The 23,618-nt window shown below is 43.0% G+C and overlaps 1 protein-coding gene across 1 annotated transcript in view; it reads left to right on the forward strand.

The window, feature by feature from the left end:
* Positions 1–6,184: 6,184 nt before the first annotated feature.
* The window catches only part of LOC107125682 (CCR4-NOT transcription complex subunit 1-like), a gene marked incomplete at its 3' end in the record, with an annotated part of 80,171 nt that continues 62,737 nt past the window's right edge, over positions 6,185–23,618 (forward strand). The window contains exons 1-2 of the mRNA XM_015429133.1: positions 6,185–6,253; positions 13,302–13,572. Of these exons, the coding sequence (XP_015284619.1) occupies positions 13,471–13,572 (102 nt within the window). The remainder of the gene's footprint in view (positions 6,254–13,301; positions 13,573–23,618) is intronic.

Below are 23,618 nucleotides of genomic sequence, written 5' to 3' on the forward strand. Positions count from 1 at the left end.
ACGAGCACTGGACTGATGGTCAGAACTGTGTGGGATCCCTTCTGAGCCTTTCAGTAGCTTTCTCCATTTCATAATTGTACAGGGAAACGTGCAAAAGCAGTGTGAGGCTTAGGGATGACATTGTGACACGCAGTTTGGCAGGTAGCGATTTACTGAGATTTGTTACCCAGAGCTTTCTTGTTGGCAACAAGTTGTTCTTGAGTGAAGCAAAGATAAGAGAGGTGTATTTGTCTGGCAAAGGGTAGAACCTTTCCTTGAACTGACTGTACCTTGAATCTCAAAAGCCAGCCTAGACTAAAAAGTTTTTCAGTGCTTCAGCCATCAGACCTAGTACTTCAGTTATCAGGTTGCTGGATATTTGAAGTAATATGAGATACTGTTTTGGTTCAAGGTTTTAGTTTTAACATTTAAAGCCGTATGCAGTCTGGGATCAACATACCCTCAGGACTGTCTCTCCTGGTATGTCTCTTAAAGAGCGTTATACTCTGTGGACCAACATCTGCTGGTGATCCCCAGCTCAAAGGAGGTCCACTTAGCCTCGACCAGAGCCAGAGCCTTCTTGGATCTGGTGCCAGCCTGGTGGGACACTCTCCCAGAAGAGATCTGGGCCCTGCGAGACTTAATGCAGTTTCACAGGGCCTGCAAAATGGAGATGTTCCATTGGGCATATGGTTGAGGTGGCGGAGACCTAACAATATTGGCCTCCCCCAATGCATTTCCCATCTTATATTGTTTACTCATCTCCCCATCCCCGCATTATTAGTTGCCATCTACATTGCACATATGTGGCGCTGACTCAGGAAAATTGGTTTTAAATGGCACCATAAATGATATTATAAATGACATTGTAGTTAGATTTTAATAACTGTTGATATTAGATTAATTTATTGTATTGTTATTATATTACTGTATTTGATCATGTTGTTGTAACCTGCCCTGAGCCTTGCATTGCAGGGGACAGCAGGCTAGAAATCAAATAAATAAATACATTCCTTACTGTAAAGGTCAGTGACTTGACTCCAGCAAGTATTCACTGTGCTGTTTTTCAGAAGCCTATCCAGACTCCAAGCTTATGGGGTTGTCATAAATTTAGTCACTGATTTAAGCCTGCACATGAACCTTTTAAACGTTTTTTTAAAAGATGAGAAGAAGAAAAGATTTAATTTATACCCCACCCTTCATTTAGAATCTCAGGACAGTTTACAGTCTCCTTTCCCTTCCCCTCCCCACAACAGACACCCTGGGAGGTAGGTGGAGCTGAGAGAGCTCTGAGAGAACTGCTTATGAGGGAACAGCTCTGCGAGAACTTGTGACTGCCCCAAGGTCACTCAGCAGCTCATGTGGAGGAGTGGGGAATTGAACCCAGTTCTCCGGATTAGAGTCCAGTGCTCTTAACCACTACACCAAACACTTTTCAACTTTAACAAGGCTAAAGTACAGAGAATGAAGACAGGCATATTCGTTCCTGTGGGAGTGAGTTTTGGGTCTGAGAAAGAAAGTCCATGTGCATCACAGTGTTTTTAAAAGGAAAAGTACAAAGCCAATGATTAGCCACTATGTGAAATAGGATGCTGGATTAGGTGGATCACTAGTGTGATCCAGGAGGCCCTACCTGTGTTCTCATCTTCTGATAAGGAATAAGGAACAAGGAGTGTTATTTACTGGAATACTTTCTTGATTGTTCAACAGTTTTGCTTTCATTTTTTTTCAAAATGATCCTTGTGCTTATTCGAGGCCATATGTTGCCTTTTCCTGCTCTAGTCATCACCAGCTTTCACTGTGATGGAAGCATGAAAAGTTTCTCAGAGATCTACATTATGCCCTCAGTTCAATATTTGTTGACACTGCTCTTTAGATAAAGGTGCAGGTCACATTGTCACATACTGCAAGCATGTCCAAGGTCAAAAGAAGTTTACATGTTTCCCCTCCAGAGCCAATATCTGGTCTGTCACCATGGAGAGAGGAGGAGGATGTCTGCTGCTTTGGGTCCCTATTGGATTATGAAGTAAATAAAAAATTCTAGCCTCTAAAAAGTGCAGGGGGGGAAATCTGTATTGTTTTGTAGTATTCTCAACAATAGCTGTGTACCAATTAGTAATGGAGTTGTGTACTTGTACTCATGATAAGTCATGAACATTTCTTAAGCCACGTGTACCTGTGTTTGGTGCTCAGTCCAGAACTGGGAAAAGTTTAGTTTTCTAAGGCTGCAGCCATATACATATATCTCACCCAGCAAAACAACCAAACAACACCGAGTTTCAGAAATAAAGTCCTTCCTTTACATTTGCCCTCTATGTATTCAGATGCTGACTGCTCCTGGATGTGGAGGTTTTTCATGATTGTCATGACTAGTAGCCCTCAATTTACCTCTCTGTTTTCTGGATAAACCTGAGAAAAGTGACTTTCTTTCCTTTGTATTTGAAGAACTGAGAATGGACTAAGGAATGCTCATGCTGGAACAAATGTTAGTCTTTATGGTTAGTCTTTTGTTTTGCTCCAACGGGCAAGCACAACTTCTCCTCTAGCATTATCTATCTCAGTGCCAGTTAGGGTTTAAGGTTGCCAACTCTGAGATGAGAAATTCCTGGGGAAGTGAATTTCCTTTTAATCCATCCACCACTGGGTCCCCTGGTCTTTTGCTAAAAATTGACGCCAATGGCTGTGACACAAGGTTGCCCACTTCCAGGTGGGATCAGGAAGTTTCCTGACTACAGAGATCCATTCCCTTGCAGAAAATAGTTTTATTCAAGGTATAAGCTTTTGTGTGCAAACACACTTCTTCAGATACAATGAAATGGAAATTACCAGCCCATATGTATAGGTAGAGGGTGAGCAATAAATTAGCATACAGCATAATGAAGATGTTTAACAGATTCAAGGACCAAACAGGAATAACAAGCTTAGTTTATATGGTTCCCATTTGTTTGGGATAATTCCAGGGGGAAACATAAGGAAATAAATGTCAAAATTGGAGATTGATGGGCAGATGTATGCTTAATTGTGGAATGCTGAGAGTAATTAACTGAGACCCTGCAATCACACTCCATCCATCTCCTTTCAAGCATGGAGGTGACCTTACAACATCTTCTTTGACATGGGGCAATTGGCTGTGTAGTTATCTCCCCTGTCCCCAGACCAGAGAAATACATTCCAATCTACCATTCCAAATTACATTACATTCTACTGTTCATTACATTACAATCTACTATTCTAATCTATTATTCGAAATAAGAAATAAAATAAAACAAAAAGGACATATGGCTCTTCTGCGTGATTGGTGAGAATACAGATGTAAGGGCTGAATGAGGTTAGCATATATAGTGAGATAAGAAAGCAATATCTCTGTTAAATCCTGGGGATTCCATTGTTCAGAGTGTTGTAATAATTTGCAGCTCTGCAATTTCCCTTTTTAGTCTGTTCTTGAAGTTCCTTTGCAATAAAACAGCCACTTTGAGGTCACCCATTGGAAGTCCTGGAAGGTGATTTTTGATGTCAGATTTGGGCCCATTTATCCTCTGGTTTAGGGTTTGACCTGTTTGCCTTATGCAGAGATCCAAAGGGCATTGGTTGGCATTTAATGGCACATACAATATTAGAAGATGAGCATGTCAATAAGCCTGTGATGGTGTTGCTGATGTTGTTAGGTCCAGTGGTTGTGTTGTACAGGTGTATGTGGCAGCGAAGTTGGCATCTGGGTTTATTGCAAGCTCTGGTACCAGTGTCCATGTTCAAATTAGATGTTGTATTATTGTGGGTGAGTTGTTTGAGAAAAGATTTGTGAAAGAGAACTGTTATCCAGTGGACATTGTAAGTCACTGATGATGCATTGAAGTATTTTGAGTTGAGAGTTGTATGCAGTGTTCCCTCTAAATTAGTGAGTTCCCTCTAAGCTGACCTAGTTCAGTTTTTTAGGCTCTGGCTCAAACATTTTTGTCTTAGCTCAGGAAGGATGGCTCCAAAGCAAATTAATTTATGCAGTAGCCAAATCACTCACTTACAACTTTAATGCTAGTAGCTCACAAAAGTAGAATTTTTGCTCACAAGACTCCACAGCTTAGAGGGAGCACTGGTTGTATGTGACCACTAGAGGTGTTCTGTTATTGTTTCTTTTGGGCCTGTCTTGCAACAGGTTTTCTCTAGGTAACATTCTGGCTTTGTTAATCTGTTACCTGACTTCATCAGGTGGATACTTTAGTTCCAAAAAGGTTTGTTGTAGATCTCTCGGGTGAGAATCACTGTCTGTGGGACTAGAGCAGATGTGGCTGTAGCGTAGAGCCTGACTGTGTACAATGGACCATTTGGTATGTTTAGGATGGTAGCTGGAGCATTTAAATATGTTTGTTGGTCAGTAGGTTTCCAGTATAAGATGGTGTCTATGCGTCCATGTGACAGCAGCCATGAAATTAAAAGATGCCTGCTCCTTGGGAGGAAAGCGATGGCGAACCTAAACAGCATGATAAAAAGTAGAGACATCACCCTGCCAACAAAAGTCTGCATGGTCAAAGCAATGAGAGTTGGACTATAAGGAAGGCCGAGCGCCGAAGAATAGATTCTTTTGAACTATGGTGCTGGAGAAGACTCTTGAGAGGCCCTTGGACTGCAAGAAGATCAAATCAGTCAATCCTAAAAGAAATCAACCCTGACTTTTTCCTGGAAGGCCAGATAATGAAACTGAAGCTCAAATACTTTGGCCACCAAATGAGAAGGGAGCACTAATTGGAGAAGACCCTGATGCTGGGAAAGATTGAAGGTCAAAGACGACGGGGATGGCAAAGGATGAGATGGGTAGACAGTGTCATAGATGCAACGAACATGAAATTGAGCAAACTTCAGAGGACGGCGGAAGACAGGAAGGCCTGGTGTGATCTGGTCCATGGGGTCGCGAAGAGTTGGATTCGACTGTGCGACTGAACAACAACAAATGCGTCCATTGCGTAATTTTACAGTAGTGTGCAGAAAATGTAATAGTTGCATAGACTGGTTCATTGTCCAGTTGATGTTGGGATGAAAGTTGTTTAATGCTGGGTGTCCAAGGCTTCTTTACCATGTGTCCAGACAATTAAAATGCCATCAATGTATCACAAGTATAAAGGAGGTATGAGTGGGTGGGAGTTTAGGAAGCATTGCTCCAGGTCAGCCATAAGGATACTATTGATCTCAAGGAACAAGTTGTTGCCAGATCTGAAGTAGTTATGGGTAAGAATAAAATGGCAAAGTTTGGAGGCAAAGTCAGCTATGGTATTTTCAAAAACCATATTCCTTATGAACACATTTAGAGTCCAGTGGCACTTTTAACACCAACAAACTTTCGTTGGTCTTAAAGGTGCCACTGGACCCTAAATTTGTTGTACTGCTTCAAACCAACACAGCTGACCACCTGGAACATATTCCTTATGGCTTGTAATCCATCTTTGTTTGGGATGTTGGTCTGCTAAAACAGTATTATCTGGAAGGTTGTTCAAAGGCTGTGTTTTCCTCAGAAAGTCCCTTGTGTCCGAATATATCTAAGAGCATTGATGGCATCTTTGTATCTGAAGAAGCGTGTGTGCACACGGAAGCTTATACTTTGAATAAAACTTTGTTGGTCTTAAAGATGCCCCTGGACTCAAACTTTGTTCTGCCGCCTCAGACCAAAACCGGAACCCACCTGAATCTTCCTCCTCCCCCTCCTCGGACCCTATCATGGTAATAACCCAAACAGGCACGGCCAGGCGTGACTCTTACAGCAAGACATTAGACAACTGCAACCGCGCAGTGCTATCATTGGTGCCAGTTGACACGCCCGTTTCGGGAGCTGGGGCACTCTAATTGGCCGAAACTGGGGGCGGGCTAGCAACCCAGAGCGAGAGTGAAAGAGAGCGAGAGATAGTGCACGCCATTAACCAATCACGGTCGGCCAATACCTCAGCAACTCCGAAAGGACATTCCCCATCGGTTCCCGCCCCGCCCCGCCATCAAGCAACGGATTGGGTAAATCAGCCCCCGCGAACGCAGGCGCAAAAGCAGCCAAGCTGGCGCGAGGAAAGGGGCGGGGCACAACTGAAGAAGGAAGTGGGTTCGAGCGCGAGCCTGGGCCGGGTTCTGATTGGTTAGTTTTTTTCCTCCGCGTAGGTGGGACCCCGAGTGGCCGGCCCAGCCAGAAGACTCCGCCCCCTCTCGCTATGCGTGCGCCGCGGGGGTAGACGGGAAGAGAAAGGCCGCGACGTGAGCGCGCGACCCCAGCCGCCATTTTGTTTTGGAACGAGCCAAGGAGGTAACTAGAGAAGCGCGAGAGGCACCGGAAGGCGCTCGGTTCGGCCTCGAGACCCCCACCCCCAGCCCCCTGGCCCGCCCGAGGTGAGGAGGGATGGAGGCTGGCGGCTTAGCTCTGGGCCGGCTGGCGCGCGAGACTGGGCGGCGGTGGCCGCGGGTTTCCCGTCTTCCTTCTTTCTGGCGCTTGTTTCCCCACTGTGTTCAGGAGGAGGCCAGAGAGTTTTGGGTGTGGGGGTTCCTCCCCGAGCACGTGTTGGTCGCGGCGGCTTTCCTTCACCCGCTCAAGCGCAGCCGGGTTTGGTCCATCAGTCAGCCCCTCCGTCTATCCATTCGCTGGTGGCGGGCGGGGTGACCGTGGCCTATGAGGGGGTTTCCGCGGACCGCCCCGACCAACCAGTCCAGCCGCGTGAGTTCCTAGAGCTAGCGCGGTGCAGGCCGGGCAACGCTTTCGCCCGTTGCAAGGAAGGCCCGCTTCTGAGGCTGCAAATTCCCCCCACTCCCGCCCAGGTCGTTGAGAATCTTTAGCGTGTATTTGCGGAGAAGTATGACTTCGATATGTGTTTTCGTTCTTTGGTTTTCTCTTTTCGGTCGTCTCTAGTGCCGGCAGCTGTGTGTGTCTATCTTTTGAAACGAGGTTTTTGTTTATTCATTGTGGGGACCTGGGCTTGCGGATGGCTAGAACACGCTTCTTATACCGATGAGTGTTTTCTCGCACTCAGAAACGGGTCTTGTCAGTGTCTCTCTTTTCTACACACTAGGTCTTACTTTCAGGTTCGGGAGTGACACTTTTGCCTTCCGGTTTCCGCTACTAGTTGGGGTACAGAAATGGCCCGAATCGGACCAAAGAGTTGTTCGTACAATTGGCCAGACGCTCCTAAGGAAGCTCACAGGAACGGGAGAAAGAGTGCCTTTGAGAAAGTAACTTCCTTTTATTTCCCAGGGCTAACGCGGCCCACCTTGATCTGCTTAACTTGGTTAGCCCTTTTCCAAACCGCTTGGCCCTAGTGGCCTGACTGTTGCCACACCTTGTGGGAATGGACTCTGGAATTCAGTTGAATGTTTCATGAAGAGTGACTCAAGCCAATCAGCTATGTAGGGGATAATTTCTGAGATTTTTTGCCTTCTAGAATTTTGAAGTTTGCTGTGCTGAACACAGGACTGTAAATCAGGAAGTCTTTCATTCAGACCCCACTAGATGGTCTTAAGCAACATGTGATTCTTTACTTTTAATATCCAGTCTGTATGTGTTAATATTTAAACCTCACTTCACTGCTACAGATCCAGAGGAGTTAGCCGTGTTAGTCTGTTGCTGCAAAATAGTAAAAAGTCCAGTAGTGCCTGTAAGACTAACAAACTTTATTGTGTTTCTCGAAAGCTTATGCTACAAGTTTGTTAGTCTTAAAGATGCCACTGGGCTTTTTACTATTTCACTGCTACAGTATTCATAATTTTAGAAACTTTCTGGTACTTCTGGTTTTGGAGATAGGATGGACAGCGTTTTGAAAGTAGATTCTTATAGCCATTCTCATATTATGCTGTTAGATTTTTAGTCCCTTAACGATTATTTACAAGGAACAACATTCTTTCAGTGCCACAGCAAACTACATTATAGTCCTTCAGTTTGGACTTTGTCGACTTATGTGTGAAGTTAGGATATTTTCCCTTGGTGACAACCACTTTTTACTTACATTGAATCTCCTCTGCCAGTTTATTGTTGCTCATTTATCCAGTTTAGAGAAGCTATCTGGAATTCTTTAGTTGGGTTGTGATTAGAACATTACAAATAATTTGGTGTCTTCTGAAAATGTTATTATCTTGGCTTCTAGTCTATAAACAAATAGCATCTTTTCCAGTCTTTTATCTTTAGGAGTAGCCAACTACTTGCTTGCTCGCCTCTTGTGAAAACTCATTCTTAGTCCCTGCAACTTAACTCTTTATTGGGTCATGAAAAGGCATGCCATCTGATCACATCTGCTAAGTGTTCTGTGGTGAGCAACTTTGCCAAAAGGTTTCTGAAAATCCAAGTCTGCTGTCCTCTTGATCGCTTATATGTACCTGTTGGATGCATTGAATAATTTAACAAAGGTATGCAGTTTCTTCCTCAGCAGGGTTGTTCTACACATTGAACAATTCTAGTTTTAAACCCTGCCTTCTAGAATTTTGTTTATGGTGGATTTTAGGCTTAGAGGTCTCATCTCCTAAGTTTCCATGGGCTCCTAAAAATGTTGCTTTCTAATTCTTTGGTATGGAGGTAGATTACAGAGCTATATTAATGTTTTAGCTTTGCTGTCATTGACCTATCTTAGTTTTTCAGGGTGGTTCAAAATCTCCCATATCTGTCTAAAATAGGTTAATGTCAGTCACAGTTGTGATTTCATTTGTGTGATTGTAGGCAGGTACCAACCTTCACTGTTAGGTTTGATACTGTTTACATACTGCAGAGGGGGAGCATGTGGTAGATGAGGTTTTCTACCAGTTTCGTACTGCTGCCCTCACCTTGTTTGTTGCTTTAGAAAAGAGCAAGAGTCCACAAACAAAATTTGTGGCAGGGTATGAGCTTTCGTGAGTCACTGCTGACTTGTTTTTTGCTTGTGTGTCCATTCAAAGCAAACCAGTGCCTAGCAGTGCACTTGAGAGACTCTTTACTCCTTATTTCTGTCACCTGACACTTCTTGGAAATTGCCTGTTTTAGATTGCTTTTCATGTGTATTGTTGTAAGTTCCCTGAGTTGTACCTTATAGAAGCATGTTCTTTGAAGTGAGAAAATCTAAAATCCTATATAAACGACTAAAGCGCCATCTTGAAGATAAATAAAGAAGAACTTTGCAGTGACCACATTCCCCATGTGTCTCAAAGTGGCTAGAGTTATAGACCTAACATTCAATTGACTGGCCCATGTTAAATGGCTAATACAAGGGTGCAGGAAGTTACTGTAATCAATGACATTGTAGATTAATGCTTTATTGCATGTCCCATTAGCATTGCTAATATGGGTAGACTTTGACTTCCATATTCCATTTCTCTACTGTTGACTGCCATATTGGAAATCCTTGTTCATAAGGCATGGATTTATATGTACAAGATACATATGTATATATAACAACAAAAAACAGGTACATAAATGACATCTTTGTTCACCAGCAGTGAATTCTTTGGTGTGCTATTACTGCAGAAAAGTGTTGAAGGGCCGGATATCGCGGGGGGGGGGGGGCGTGGCTAATTGCCCCGGCACAGTTTGATCTGCGATTACGTGATCAGACGCGCCAGCGGCACACCACGAGTCCTTCCCTCGACGCCGGCGGGTAAATGAGGGACCGGAGGGGAATGCCACACGCCGGCACGATCACACCACGGGCGTCTAGAGGCAGCCCATGGCAAACGTTTACTAGTACCTTGGAGGTACTAGTTTTTTTAACGTGCATTGTCGCCGGTAAGCAATGGGTTCCTTCCACTTCCCAGATGTTGGGGTGTGATTGCGCCCGGATAATCCGCCCTCCATCCGTGCCTCTCCCGTTGCCGTGTGACTGGGGCAGAAGAAATGTTTTAAGTACTTAAAGCAGTATGTGGTAAAGTTTGCATAGACTTGCAGTTAGTTCAAGATGGGTAGCCATGTTGCAGTTGTGAGCATTGCTACAGTGTGAACTTTTTTATAACAGTATGTGCATGCTTAAAAAAAGAAAATGTGTAATGGAGTAACCAGTTTGTTAATGGGGAAGGTGGTCAAAGGATCTCAATGGGGAAGGTGGCTCTGTGCCCCACTATTCCACTTACTCATGCATGGCCTTATCCTGATCACATAAGTTAGCTTGGTTGTATGGAATGGGACATTTTACTTCTGTAAATTCATTACCATGTTTTCCCAGAAATGTTAAAAGCGGTTTATAAAGAAACGCTGTCTAGTAAATAACAGCCGTGACTTCAAAGTATGGATATTTAGTGTCTGCAGCAAATCAGTTTGATCTCACAACACCACAGGTGCGTGTAGAGATAATCAGCTGGAGATCAGGTGTTTAAAAGGTACTTGCAAGTCCTTCGCAATTCAACCCTAGTCCTTATCAATTTACAGAAAAATACCTTGGAAGATGCTGTTCTAGTTTGTAATTACAGGCTGATGAGTAAACTTGGATTGTAAGAGCTCAGGGTGAAATGAGCACTGATCTGCTTTGTAAACAGGAAGCAGTTTGCCTTAAATTCTTGCACCAACTTAGGATCTAGATACTTGGCTACCTCCTGTTAGCAAAATCCCTAACCCTAATGTTAACTGGCCCTGAAGTTACCTTTAATTGTAGAGTAGTTTAGCATACCATGTGTGATTTGTTGTGTAATATTCTAAATGTGTTTCTGCTGCTGAGAGTGTAATTAAAAGACTATGCTCAGTCACCTACAGACAATCCATAATTGTATATATTGATTAAAGCTACCTTTTGCTCAGGTTAGATAGTGCTAAACATATTTGCTGTAATCCTCCAGTATGTCATGTTGGCTGGTTTTTCTTGGTAGTAGTATTTTAATGCTTGTTTTCTGAGCATTTAACAAGATGTAATTAGCGGCTTCTCTTCACAACATGGGACAAGCTAGTTCTGAATCATCTCTTGTTCAAATGCAATATAGTGTAAATTGATTTGCAAGCTGTGTCATACACCTTGCTTGTGTTGGAGAGAGCACACTGTTTTGTTTAAGTTTGAGTTTGAATGTAGTGTGTGTAGGAAGCAGCTTTTGCAATGCTCTGAGATTAGCCCTGATGTATTTTAGGATATCTTAGTGTATAAAGCTTACATTGGTTTCATACCATGTATATACTATATTGGTGGCCGAGGTGTAGCTGTGGCAAATATAGCTTTGCTTTGAGTAGTCCAGTTATTTATGCTATGTTGCTGCCAGAATACAGGCTGCTGTGATCACTGTAGTGTGCAGGAGCACATTTTTGTTGAGTTGTGCAGCAGAATACCTGCTGCTGCGCAAGCCCCTGTGACCAGTGTGAGCATGAAAAAGCAGTGAACTCTTGTTATTTCCATAGGTGAACAGGCACATACCGATCTCCATGCCTGCCGTACCGTTAAAGTCATCCTATTTTCATTCTTAATATAAATGTGTTGCTGACCGTGGATAACCTAAAGTCTTTGCACTTTCATATAGCTGCCAGTAGCTGAAGGAAGTCACAACTTCAACTTGTTCTAGTGTTACAGATGTAGCTGCACATCATGTTTTTCTAACAAACTTCAAGTTCAAGTTGTTAATTGTTTCTTTCACAGCTAGTTGATTAGTAGGATCATACAGGAAGCATGCTGATTATATTATTGTCCATTGCTTGTGGCTTGCTTTGTGTTCTTTGGACATAATATGGTGGCAAGTCCCAGAGGGATCGGATGCTGCTTGTTCATGCTTGCTTGTTATCATTTACATGCTGCTGGTAAATACATGCATGTGGCTTTATCACTGCTGTGACACTGGTTTACATATTCTTAAGCCACCTGGTGTTTACATAGGAATTTGCTGCATGTGTTAATGCTATGGCTCAAGTGGTTAAGACGCTGAACTGCAGGCTGTGGAAGGTCAGTAGTTCAGCGGTTCAAGACCCGGGTGCCGCAAGACAGGGTGAGCTCCTGTCTCTAGTTCCAGCTCCTGCCAACCTAGCAGTTCGAAAGCAAGAAATTGTTGTAGATAAATAGGTACCACTTCAGTGGGAAGGTAACAGCGTTCTGTGCGCCTTGGTGTTTAGTCATGCCGGCCACATGACCACGGAAACGTCTTGGGACAGCGCTGGCTCTTCGGCTTTGAAACGGAGATGAGCACCGCAACCCTAGAGTTGGATTCGACTGGCTTTCGAGCAAGGGAACCTTTACCTTTAACCATAGCTTTTAGCAGTGAATGTAGAACTATGTTAAATAATTTTGACACAGAGGAGGAAGTTGATAGTGGACAGCTGGTCTACAAATGTGTTAACTGGAATGCCAAAGCAAATTGGGTAGGCCAAACAGAAGTACTGACAATCTTTTAAACTTCTGTGGTGATTTCTTAAACCTACCATAAGCAGGCTTATGAGTTAGACCATTGGTGTGTCAAGTTCAGTATCGTCTTCCCCAGAGCTTGACAAATCCATGGTACCTAGATATTTCATTCTGGTACCTAATATTTTCAGGAATTATTTTATTGTAGCATCTCTTGGGGATCCTCAGATGTACAAAATTTATTTAGCATTTCACATTGGAGTGTGTTCATGAAGTTCTTGTCATTGCTTGTTTATATGTTAACTACCATGGATTAATTCATTTTTAGCCAGTTGCTTTCTTTATTGCCTTCAATGTTGACTTTAATGGAGCTTTTGAAAGAAATAATGAAATTATAAGAAATTGGGGAGAAATTAGGTTAGGGTTGGAGGTTAGCTTTTTTGTTATGGTGATGACAACTATGGTTATCCCTGTATTTATTTATATTCTACAACCTTTTGTCATAGCTTTCATGAGATTGCAAGAATTGGAAGAATTTAGGCCAGGTTTTGTAGTAGTGGTGGTTATAAAATACGGCCATGAAAATACAAAACCTCTTTTTAATCTTTTAAAATTAAGTTTAAAAACTGAATAGAGTAGATAATGCACGTAGGAGGTGCACGCTAAGTTGCTTTGATATTCTTATATAAAACATTGCTTATTTTATATAGCTAAGGTCTGTCTTGTAGTGTGCAGCTGTAGTAGACTTTTGCAGGTATTTCCTAGTCAGAATCAGTACTAGAAGATGCTGCTGCTTTCAAGTCTTCCTTTTTGCTTTACTTTTCCAGTTGTCCTTTGTCATACCACTGCCACCCCCCCCCAAAAAAATTCAAACCAACCTGCTTCTTTATTGCTTCTCCGCCATTTTTTAACCAATTAGAAAGGCAGCCCTGAGCTGTAAAAATTTACTCCAAATCTGAGTAGTATGTCTTGAAAGGGACTCGCCAGAACAAGAAGGAGCAAAGTGTGTGGCTCAGAATGTCAGTTGCCTGCGTGGTACAATCTTTCTTGTAAATGGTTTCACAAAAATGTAATGTAGAACTGTGCTGTGTTACTTTGCAGGTGCCATGTTTCAGAACGGAGTGAGAACACTGGGAAAAAACAGCTGAAGACATAGCAAAAATTGAGACATACGCTAACTGGAAAAAATTAACCTGTCTCTGAGGTGACTAAAGGGGAATAATGGTGATTTTGCGCCGGGCTCGGCCGCCTGCTTCCGCCCCAACCAGCAATGAATCTTGACTCGCTCTCGCTGGCCTTGTCTCAAATCAGCTACCTGGTGGACAATTTAACCAAGAAAAACTACCGAGCCAGCCAGCAAGAAATACAACATGTAAGTAGGGAATGCAAAAGTGGAAGGGGTATCTCCAGCTCATTTTATATCATTTGTATTCTTGTCTCCTACTTGCTTAGCTTGGTCTCTAGAGTGACAACTTTGTTTAGTTGCCTTTCCTGATGTATGTATTAAAGAATTCAGCCTTGTGGACTTCTAGATCATCACTGGCTTGTCCGCAGATTACTCCTAGGGCTTGATTGGAAGTCACATAATTCTGCAGCCTTGCTGAAACTCATCAGGTCTGACTCTGAATGACGGACCCCCTCCCCCCCAAACATCTTTGAATGCCATGGTGAAAGAAAAGCTGTATATCAATGTAATAAAATCAGTACATTGGGCTGAGTAGCGTTGCACTGCTTGCTCTTATTTCCCTGCCCATTAGAAGCCTAAATAGTTAAGAACATTTAATAAAGATAATTTGAGAAGTCTATGGGTATTTTTTGGGAGTCCTAATTTTCTGTGAAGATTGTGGCTTTGTGCGTTTTATAGCTACAAATGCAGTTTGTTTACATTTTTTGTATCTTACCTCTCAACTTAAAATGTTTTAGATAGTTAATAATAATAATGATCTTGAATTATAGCATCTCATTCAAAGTTGCAACATATATAGCCCAGCATCCAATTAGTAAGAGTAAACATATACAGAGGGAAGGGGAAGGGCGCAACATCAAAACGAATGCCTGAGTAAACAGAAATTTTAACCAGGCACTTGAAGTTCTGCAGGCTAGGTACCTGGTGGATAGTTGTGGGCATTTGTGATGCCATTATAGAGGAGGTTCTGTCTGTAGCACCCAGCCTCCTGACTTGAGACAAGATTGAAGTCCCTGTGTAGATTTGTATAGAAGGTAGTGATCCTTTACCTAGAACGTGGAGACTTCTAAACAGGACAACCTGTACTGTGGCAGGATGTGTATAAGCAGCTAATGGCATTCGTTGGAGACTAGGGTGATGTGCTCCCTATGCCAAGCAGAAAATGGTAATTGAATTGTTAATTGAAACTTGTGAACAGCTTCAAAGTCAACCCCAAGTAGATCATGTTACAGTAGTTTGTTTGTTTTGGATGTGGCAAGACCATGGATAACTGTAGACAGATCGTACCCAGGAGAAGCTGCAACAGGCACACTGCCAGTATTAGAGCACGGCAATCCAAGCCTCTCTCTGTATGCTCGGGTATAAAAGTGTCCCCAAGCTTCAGTTTTCATTTTTAAAATTTTTTACTTCATTTATACCCTGCTTTTCTCCCCAATGAGGACCTGGGCTACTTACATCATTTTCCTTGCCTATGTTTTATTCCCACAACAGCCCTGTGAGACAAGCTTTCATGGCGGAGTGGAATTTGAACCAGGATCTTCTAGATCTTAGTCTGACGCTCTAACCCAGAGGTTCATTTGTTATGAGGGCCGGATCTGGCAAATATGTCACTGTCAGACTGTATGTGCCATAAAATGTAATAGATAATAGAGATATAAACTTTATAAAGGACACAGGGAAACCCAATTAATGATGTGATTTTTTAAACTCAAAATACAAACATGCTTAAAACATTAACACTTTTACACTATTTCCTTAATGTACCTCCCTGATGCCCACCCTCCCACTTCCACCGTCCATTCCTTGTTAGCACTGGCACAGTATACAGGAACATAATGCAGAGCCTCTGTCATCTGGCAGTAAAGGTAATGACCTGTTCCTTACGGGCTGGATAAGAGCCCTGGACGGGCCAGTTCCAGCCTGTATGTTTGACACCCCTGCTAGTCTGACCACTACAGCACACTGGCTCTACACAATGTCCTCATCTAGTCCATTACCATCTTGACTCCTATTCAGAACATCCACTGTCTCACATGACACAAAACAGAAGTGGAGTCTGGTATTACCAGCCTATTGATGACAGCTCAGTTCAAATCTCTAGATGACTTCTTGGAACAGTTTCATTTGGATGCTTAATGCAAGAGGACATCATGGAACCCTGATTTTATCCTCTCTGCATGAAAGTAATTTAAAATGTTTTGAATCTTCTAATGGGCATGGAGAGAAAATCATGGTGAGAATACTTATAAAGATACTGCAGCAAGTTAACCTTTGGAGTGCAGTTCCTGCCCATTGTGGGTTAAGGTTGGGAAGCAGTACCAACAGATCAGACATTTCCATGAAATATTCCTATTTGAAGACTCGGAGATATGAGAAGCTCTAAGTGGGACAGCTAGCATGGTGCACTCAAGTGCAAGTCACTTCTCAGTGAGTGGAAAGCAGCCCAAGGGAAAATGAAATAAGTAGCAACATATTGTACTGCAGAACCCCTTTGCCAATGGTCAGACTATGACATTATTTGGATAGTTGTGCATTGTTCTTCCCCTCTTGTGGCAGTTCAGAAACTTCATTACTCAATAAGGCACCAGGTACTTTTTTACCCCCTGCCTGTATCTAATTTCAAATATGTGTAGGGTTTTTTTTGTTAAGGATCTGAATCGCTCTTCTCAGCCACAGTTTCCCTGGATTGTCACAGGAGTGCTCATTTGGAGTCCCTAAAGTGATTATTTTTGGACTTCTTGGACTACATGAAAGAGCATAAAGTTGTTCTTGTGCATTCCATTGTATTTACTTAAATATCTGTAGTTCACTTTCCTAAAAGGGCATACAGCATTCTTCTCCTCTCTTCCACTTTATCTTCACAACAGCAGCCTGTGATGTAGGGTGCCTGCCCCAGTGTCACCATGCAAGTTTCCAAGGAGGGGGAGATTTGAACCTGGGCCTTCCAGATCCTACTTTAATTCTCTAACCATTACTAGCTATTGCCCTGCCCCACCCACAAGAATAATCTGTACATGAAGTGAGGGCTGGCATCATTATTGCTGTCATTTGATTATGCCTGTTGGCTGTTGACTGCACTTCCCAGTTTGATGGCGTGCAGTGTTGGGAGATAGTGGAAATCAGTCCTGAGCTCCTGGACACATCTGTATTGCTTTCCCCCAATAGAGTGGAGACCAAACACAAGCAGTTGTTATGGCTGTCAGACTCATTTTTAATCCCAGAACTCTCTGGCTGTTGATCGTGTTTTCTTGACAGCACCAACAGAGGACTGTATTTGACTGTAGTGTACCTAAAACAACTCAGTAGGTTTATCCAAGATGCTTGTTAAAATGCCACATCAGTAGTGGTGGCCATCCAAGCCTCAGACCACCTTGCTTTTCACAGCATTGTCAGCAGCTGAGCTTCATGTTTTAGGCCAGGAGGACAACCTGGTTTGTCTGCCTCAGTAGGTGCTTATGCATCGAGCCCAGCTGTGCTCCCTAGAGTTGTTGCCAGAATGATAACAGCCATGAGCGGATATGAACTATTTGTTCTTTCTACAGCTGGGATAGAATCCTTGGATGCGACATCTCTATTGGGGAGGGGGCAGAGGATTTATTTGGTATAGGCAGTTTATGGCTCTTTGCTCGGCTCCACCCTTTCTCACTGTGATTGGTCACAACTCTTTTTGTCTCTCTCTGCATTTTCTTTGCCTTTTGATTTAGTATAATAAAGCACCTACTACATTCAGCTCAAAATTCAAAAATTATTTTCAACTTCCCTATTTGTAGTTTGTATTCTGATCACTGGCTTTTGGCTCTGCTAGTCTCACTGCTGTTTCTGTCCCCACATTCGTTCAGTCTACTTAGACTGCTCTTTGGAGACTGAATTCAGTTTGCTGTTCGCAGATCACAAAAGCACTTGCATGGCTTACTGCCGTGGTTCCCTGTGTTAGCAGGGCATTTAGGTGTTAAATCGTGTGCTCCTGGTTAAGAGTATGGAACTTGGCTTGCTTGTATGTTGATCTATGCTAAACGTTTTTTGACCTGCAGTCTAGTAAGCATTTTCCCATGGTTGGTGGGAGGGTGACAAGTGAATGCTTCTGTTTTATGCTCATTCTAAGCATTACTAAAACAGCTTCAGTCCTGAATTTTATGCTGCTGCAAATATGATTAATGATTATATGCTATAGCGTGGGGGTTTCTCAGTCTGAGCCCTGAACTGTGCACTTTTTTTATTATGCATGAAGCTGCCTTATACTGAATCAGACCATTGATCCATCAAAGGCAGTATTGTCTACTCAGACTGACAGCAGCTCTCCAGGATCTCAGGCCGAGGTCTTTCACATCACCTCCTGCCTGAACCTATAACCGGAGATGCCGAGGATTGAACCTGGGACATTCTGCATGCAAAGCAGAGGCTCATCCATCGAGCCACAACCATTCACCATTTACTTGGTACATTTTGTCCTGGTCTTCTTCAAAGACCTCAGTGCAATATGCATCATTCTGGCCTCTATTTTATCTTGGAACAGCCCTGTGAGGTGCATTAGGTGGAGTAAGTGTGTGACTGGCCTAGTGTTGACCAGTAAGTTTCATGGCAGTGGAGATTTGAACCTGGGTGTCCTAGATCCTAGTCCAACACCTGAGCCACTACACCACACTGGCTGTCACTGGGTAATACGTGGCTAGGATCCACAATCTGTTGGTTCAGGCCTGCAGTGAACTTCATACTATAGTCTCCAGCCTGATGACTATCTACTCCCTTCTTATGTCTTTCTCAATGCCTCTTAAGCCTCTCTCAGTGTCCTGAACCCATGTACTTCCCTCACTGGGCAAGAATTGGGGGATGATAGGAGACTGGCTTGAGCTACTTGGTTACTGAAGATCCGGTGTGGAAGAGGTGAGTGTTGCCATGGCAAAGCATTCCAAGACCATGGTAAAGACTGCTGAAAACATATGACCCCAGCTTTAGCAATGCTTACAGGGCTTACCATGGGAAAACAGCAGTTTGGTTTAGTTAAAAGAATCCAGTGGAACTTTTCTGGAAGTCTCAGTGAGAACAAATTCTTGATCTTGTTTGGATTGTTTCAGAATCTTAGGAAGACTGCCTTGAAGGTCTTGTTCAGACAACTGTAGTTGTATGTTGATTATTAAGCAAGGTGGCATATCATTTGACAGCCAGGCATGCCCAAACCAAACCACAGAGCAGCTGCCCCGCAAATCAAGCACACGGAGTGGAACTATAATACGGGGAAGCTGCTTTGGGTTTCATAGCTAGGTTTATAAAACTGGAAGTTGAGCAACTCCCATTTCAGTATTGGGCACTTTGTATACTGCTGCTGTAGGATTAGGTCAAGAATAAAACTTCACAAAGTACCTGGAATTGTTTGTCCAGTGAACTCCATGGGTGTTAGTGTGGCCTTGGCTGTATCCTTTTTGTACTGATCATACAGCCTTTTGATGAGTTCTAGAAAACTCAAGAAGTTTGCACATTATTTTGTGACCTTTTGGTTGATCTTTGTAAAAGGTAATGTATGTCTTCTGTGAGTAGCCTTGATCTTCTCAACAATTCACATTGGGCTCTGATGACTCGGGTATCTCTCCTTATATATAATTGAATAGTGGGTGCCAAAGTTCTAATTCTAAAATGCACTCCCTTAGTGTATGGCTGATGGCACTGCTCCTCAGCATATATCGCCACCAATCAGAAGGCAAAGCCCGGGTCCCGCCCACACCACAACTGCTGCGACAACCTGGTCTTTTGCATATGGAAGCTGATTGGACTTCAGTCCATTCCACACCTCAAACTCCCCCCCCCCCGCAAGGCAGTTGGGATTTTCAGTTGCATAACATACCTCATAGGGGAGAGGAGAATGGGTAACAATGGTTACCACTCTCCAGGTGAGGGCTACAGATAACTCAAACATACAAATGCTCTTCAGGTAGCAGAGATCAGTCCCTCTGGAGAAAACAGTGGACTCTGTCATTAAACCCTGCTGAGGTCGCCACAGGAAACTGACACTGTTTGCCCAAAGCCAGAGCACTCTCCCAGAGCCTCTTTCTAGATCCCGTTGTATTTATTTCCGCAACGGGCATTATTTCTAGTTGTCAAATAAGAACACAGGAGCAATATGGCCTCTTAAAGAGGACAGTGGAGTGAGTTACAGAACCAATACAGAAGAACAAGCTATTATTCTTCAGAAAGAAATCTCTAAGGTAGAATGGCAGTGTTGCAAAACTGAAGGATTACAGAATTTTGTTGACTAGGTGTATATACAATGCCAAGTCCCAAGATGGAAGTCTTTCCTGATATGAAAATTAGCCACACCCTCACCTTTTTGTCCCAATCAGTGAAATGCAATCTGGCAACAAGGCTCTAGTATAACTTGCAGATGCAGCCATAAAAGTGACTGCCATGATACGGGATGACACTATCATCGTTTGGATATTTTCAGTGAATATTTGTACATTAGTTCAACTTTCTGACTGTCTTGCAACACCTGTGACAGGTAGATAGGTTAAGTATAGTATGGCTAGCCCATGTCACAGCCTAAAAGTATTGAGTGCAAAAAAGAAAACTTTGAGGTGGAGAGTTGCCCCATCATGGATGCCAAGTTACTGGCACAGCTACTGCTTGTCAACAAAACTGAGCAGCTCCACATTTGCTGCTAGCAGAATATGTTACTTCAATTAATAATGCAGATATAAAATACCATGGAGTTCCAAGCATTAAGTTAACCTGACAGAGAGGACAAAAGCTGTGTTGAGTCAGGTTGGCATGAGAAAGCGGATACTTGATTCTGTATGTTTGCGATGCTGTACACAGAGGACGCTAGGAGATGAGGGTCAGACCAGCAAACCCTGATGTGGTTGCCATTCTGTCCAACTTGCAACACGTTCCATTAATTCTGTGGTTATTCACTGATGTGGACAAGCTTCACGGGTATATTGCAGCATATACCTGCAGCTTCCTACTACTCCAGGACTGCCAAAGCATTGCCCATTTTTGATATATTCATGGAATGCATGTGGTCTACTAAGGAGGCTGTGGCTAGGGAGAGGAACTTCAGAGGAATCATTACCAGTCTTTCAGACTACAGTTGAAGACAGCATTTTTCATGGCAGTCAAAGATGACCCTTGGCCAAGTTTAGAAAAAATGCTATGAACTGATGCTCTATAACATAGAGAGGCTTGAGTAAATGCAATTAGGGATGAGCACAAACAGCATTTTTTGTGGTTCAGTTCATCGTTCATGGCAGAACCATGAATCGAATGACAAACCCATACGAACTGGGAAGTTGGCTCGCAAACCAACCCGATTTGTATCGGTTTGTGAGCCATTTAAAGTTAAAACCCCTGCTTCTGCTACCCGCTGCTTTTGGGAGTGAGCAGAAAGTAGGGGATGAAATGGCTGAAAACCATTTAAACTAAACAGCTGAGGAGCAGGGAGCTCCCCACTGGTCAGCTGTTTGGTTTAAATGGCTCCCTGCTTTCTGTTCTCCCTGGGATTTGGGGGGAGCAGAAAGCACCAGCTTAAATGGCTCTCAGCCATTTAAACAAAATACCTGAGCAATGGGGATCTATTTTTCCCAAAGAGCAGAAATTTGCTCTTCACAAACCTTCACAAACTGCATCAACATTTGTGAAAGTTTGTTCCAGTTCTTCAGTTCACTAACATCACTTCACGAACTGCCCAAAATTTGTGATGTGTCAGTTGCTTCGTGCCCATCCCTAAATGCAACAAAGGCAGTATCCATTGTACTGCTGTTAGCCATGTGAAGGGAATTGTTTCTGAGAATAAATTGGCTTGTATGATGATAGTGCTGTTGCATGCTTTAAAATGTTAAATGGCATGAACAGAACCAGATATCTTGAGTTGACGGTTATTGCTAAAATGGGTACATCACAATACAGAAGTTATAGTCACAACCAAAATTTTTTCATATTTATTAGAGGGTGTTAAGGATTTTGTTACTGTAAGATCAGTAATGAATATAATTTTTTTAAAGAGATGGTCTCTTGCTTACATTGCATGATTAGGTTGGAAATCTTGGCTTAATTGCACTGGTACAGGTGGATAACGGGCATTCTGACTCAGGCACAGTACAGTTGTGAGCCAGGGCATTAAGTGGCCTGCCTTTTCCATGTCTACTGGCAAGTCAAAGTTGTCATGTATTTTGTTTGCATGTAAATCAGCTTGCATTATAGTGCATGCTAAGCTGGGGAAATTCCGGGGATGGGGTGTGTATCAGTGTGTAGTAGAGAAAAACTACAAAAATCACCCAACAAATGTGCTGGCATAAATGTTCTTGACCCTGGTGCTGCATCACTAGATGCATGCTTTCCCCAGTCAGCTTGGGAAAGCTCACTTCTGTTTTTTGAATGGTCAAATTACAATTATGGAAATGCTTGAATTTTGCAACTGAAAACGGTAATCAGTTTAAAAACTTGATTTGAAGGACCTTATTTGTTCCTGCCCTGAGGCTTTAAATGCTACATATTAAACACAGGTTTTGTGAATAGTAAGTGGTGGATATTTAAAAGATAGCGCTAATTCAACATTCTGTTGAATTTAACAAGAGCCTACAGAGTGTTCTGTAATGGAGCCTTCACTGACTAGCTTTCAGGCTTGAGAGGTAGCCTTGGAAAATATATAAACAGTTACTCATGTTGAATTCTTCACGTCCTACTTCCTTCCTGCAAGCAAGCCAGATGGAGTTGCAGGTACCTCTAAGCACTGCTGCTAATTGTTTTGGTTTGCCTGTAGTTCTCTTATTGGCCAGTACGAAGACGATTGCTTGGCTTATTAGGTCTGCCCCTAAATTTGGGGTTTGGGGTACAAGCAGTTCTCACTCCCAACATTGCAAATAAATTTTACCAGGCTGTATCTAACCATGTGGAGGAATCACTGCATGGGTTGGGTCACTCCACAGAGGAAGAGGGAAGGAGACTGAGCTCATTCCTTAAGTCTGTTCTGCAAGCACAGCTCCAGTTTCACATCCTTTCTCCTCCTCCTCCTCCTCCTCATTGCAACACCCCAGCCCATGTGGTCATTCCTCTGTGCAGGTCCTGTGACCCACCCCACCTCAAAGATGGATATTTCTGGGGTTCAAAGGGGACTACTAGAATGGGAGGAACCTGTGTGCCTTCCAAACTGCTGCTCACACAATGTTAGCTCAGGCTTCATGGGATATTTGACCTGTTAGTTGAACCAGGAGTCATTAGTCATTCCCGCTAGTCGGGAATGACACTGTTTTTGTCACTGTCCTTGGTTTCCCTTCTGCCTTTTCAAGCTGGCATGAATTTTGGAAGTGACAATAGCTGCTGTGTTATTCATTCTGCAGCTTAAAATCTGTTCTTCATATGTGCATGGTATGGTGTTGAAAGTCAGTTCATAGTAATAGCTGTAGCAGAGAAACACTTAACAAGGAAAGGAGTGGTCTAATTAATTCTTAGAGTTGTGTGAGTGTGTATACAGACATTATGTTAAACCAGGCAGATATTGACAACTGGAATATGTGAGAGCTTGTCTGAATATGATTGATTTGGAACTTTCTAGGCAATCTGAAGATAGCGGAACAATCTCTACTTCAAAGTGTCATGTACTTTTAATGAGCAGAAAACTTAGCACAAACAGGCAGTTTGTTGGATGCATGCCAACAACTTCTAACGGAAGTTACTTACTGTAGCAGACTAGAATTCCACTGCAACCCATTGATTTCCCCATAATGCTGCTCCTAGGGGATGGGGCAAATTAGAGCTTTTCAGCAGGGGGTGGTTTGGCAACAATTGCCCTCCTTCCTATAGTGGAAGTTATCAGGATTCAGCCCAATGGGTGCAGAAGATTGACGAGGATGATCAGGGGTCTGGAGACTGAGCCCTACAAGGAAAGGCCAAATGCCTTGGGAATGTTCATTTGGAGAAGAGGAGACTGAGGGGGGACATGATTGCTCTCTTTAAATATTTGAAAGGCTGTCATTTGGAGGAGGGCAAGGAGCTGTTCCAGTTGGCAGCAGAGGATAGGACCCGATAGGACCCGAAGCAACGGCTTTAAATTACATGCAGAAAGGTATCAGCTGGATATTAGGAAAAACTTTTTCACGGTCAGAGTGGTTCAAAGGTGCTTTGAGAGTGCTTAGGGAGGTGATTAGCTCCCCTTCACTGACAGCTTCCAAGAAGAGGCTGGACGAATATTTGTCAGAGATGCTGTAGGCTGGTCTTGCATTGGGCAGGGGGTTGGACTAGATGGT

The sequence above is a fragment of the Gekko japonicus genome, unplaced genomic scaffold, assembly GCF_001447785.1.
Source record: "Gekko japonicus isolate JY-2015 unplaced genomic scaffold, Gekko_japonicus_V1.1 scaffold2256, whole genome shotgun sequence".
Taxonomy (NCBI): domain Eukaryota; kingdom Metazoa; phylum Chordata; class Lepidosauria; order Squamata; family Gekkonidae; genus Gekko; species Gekko japonicus.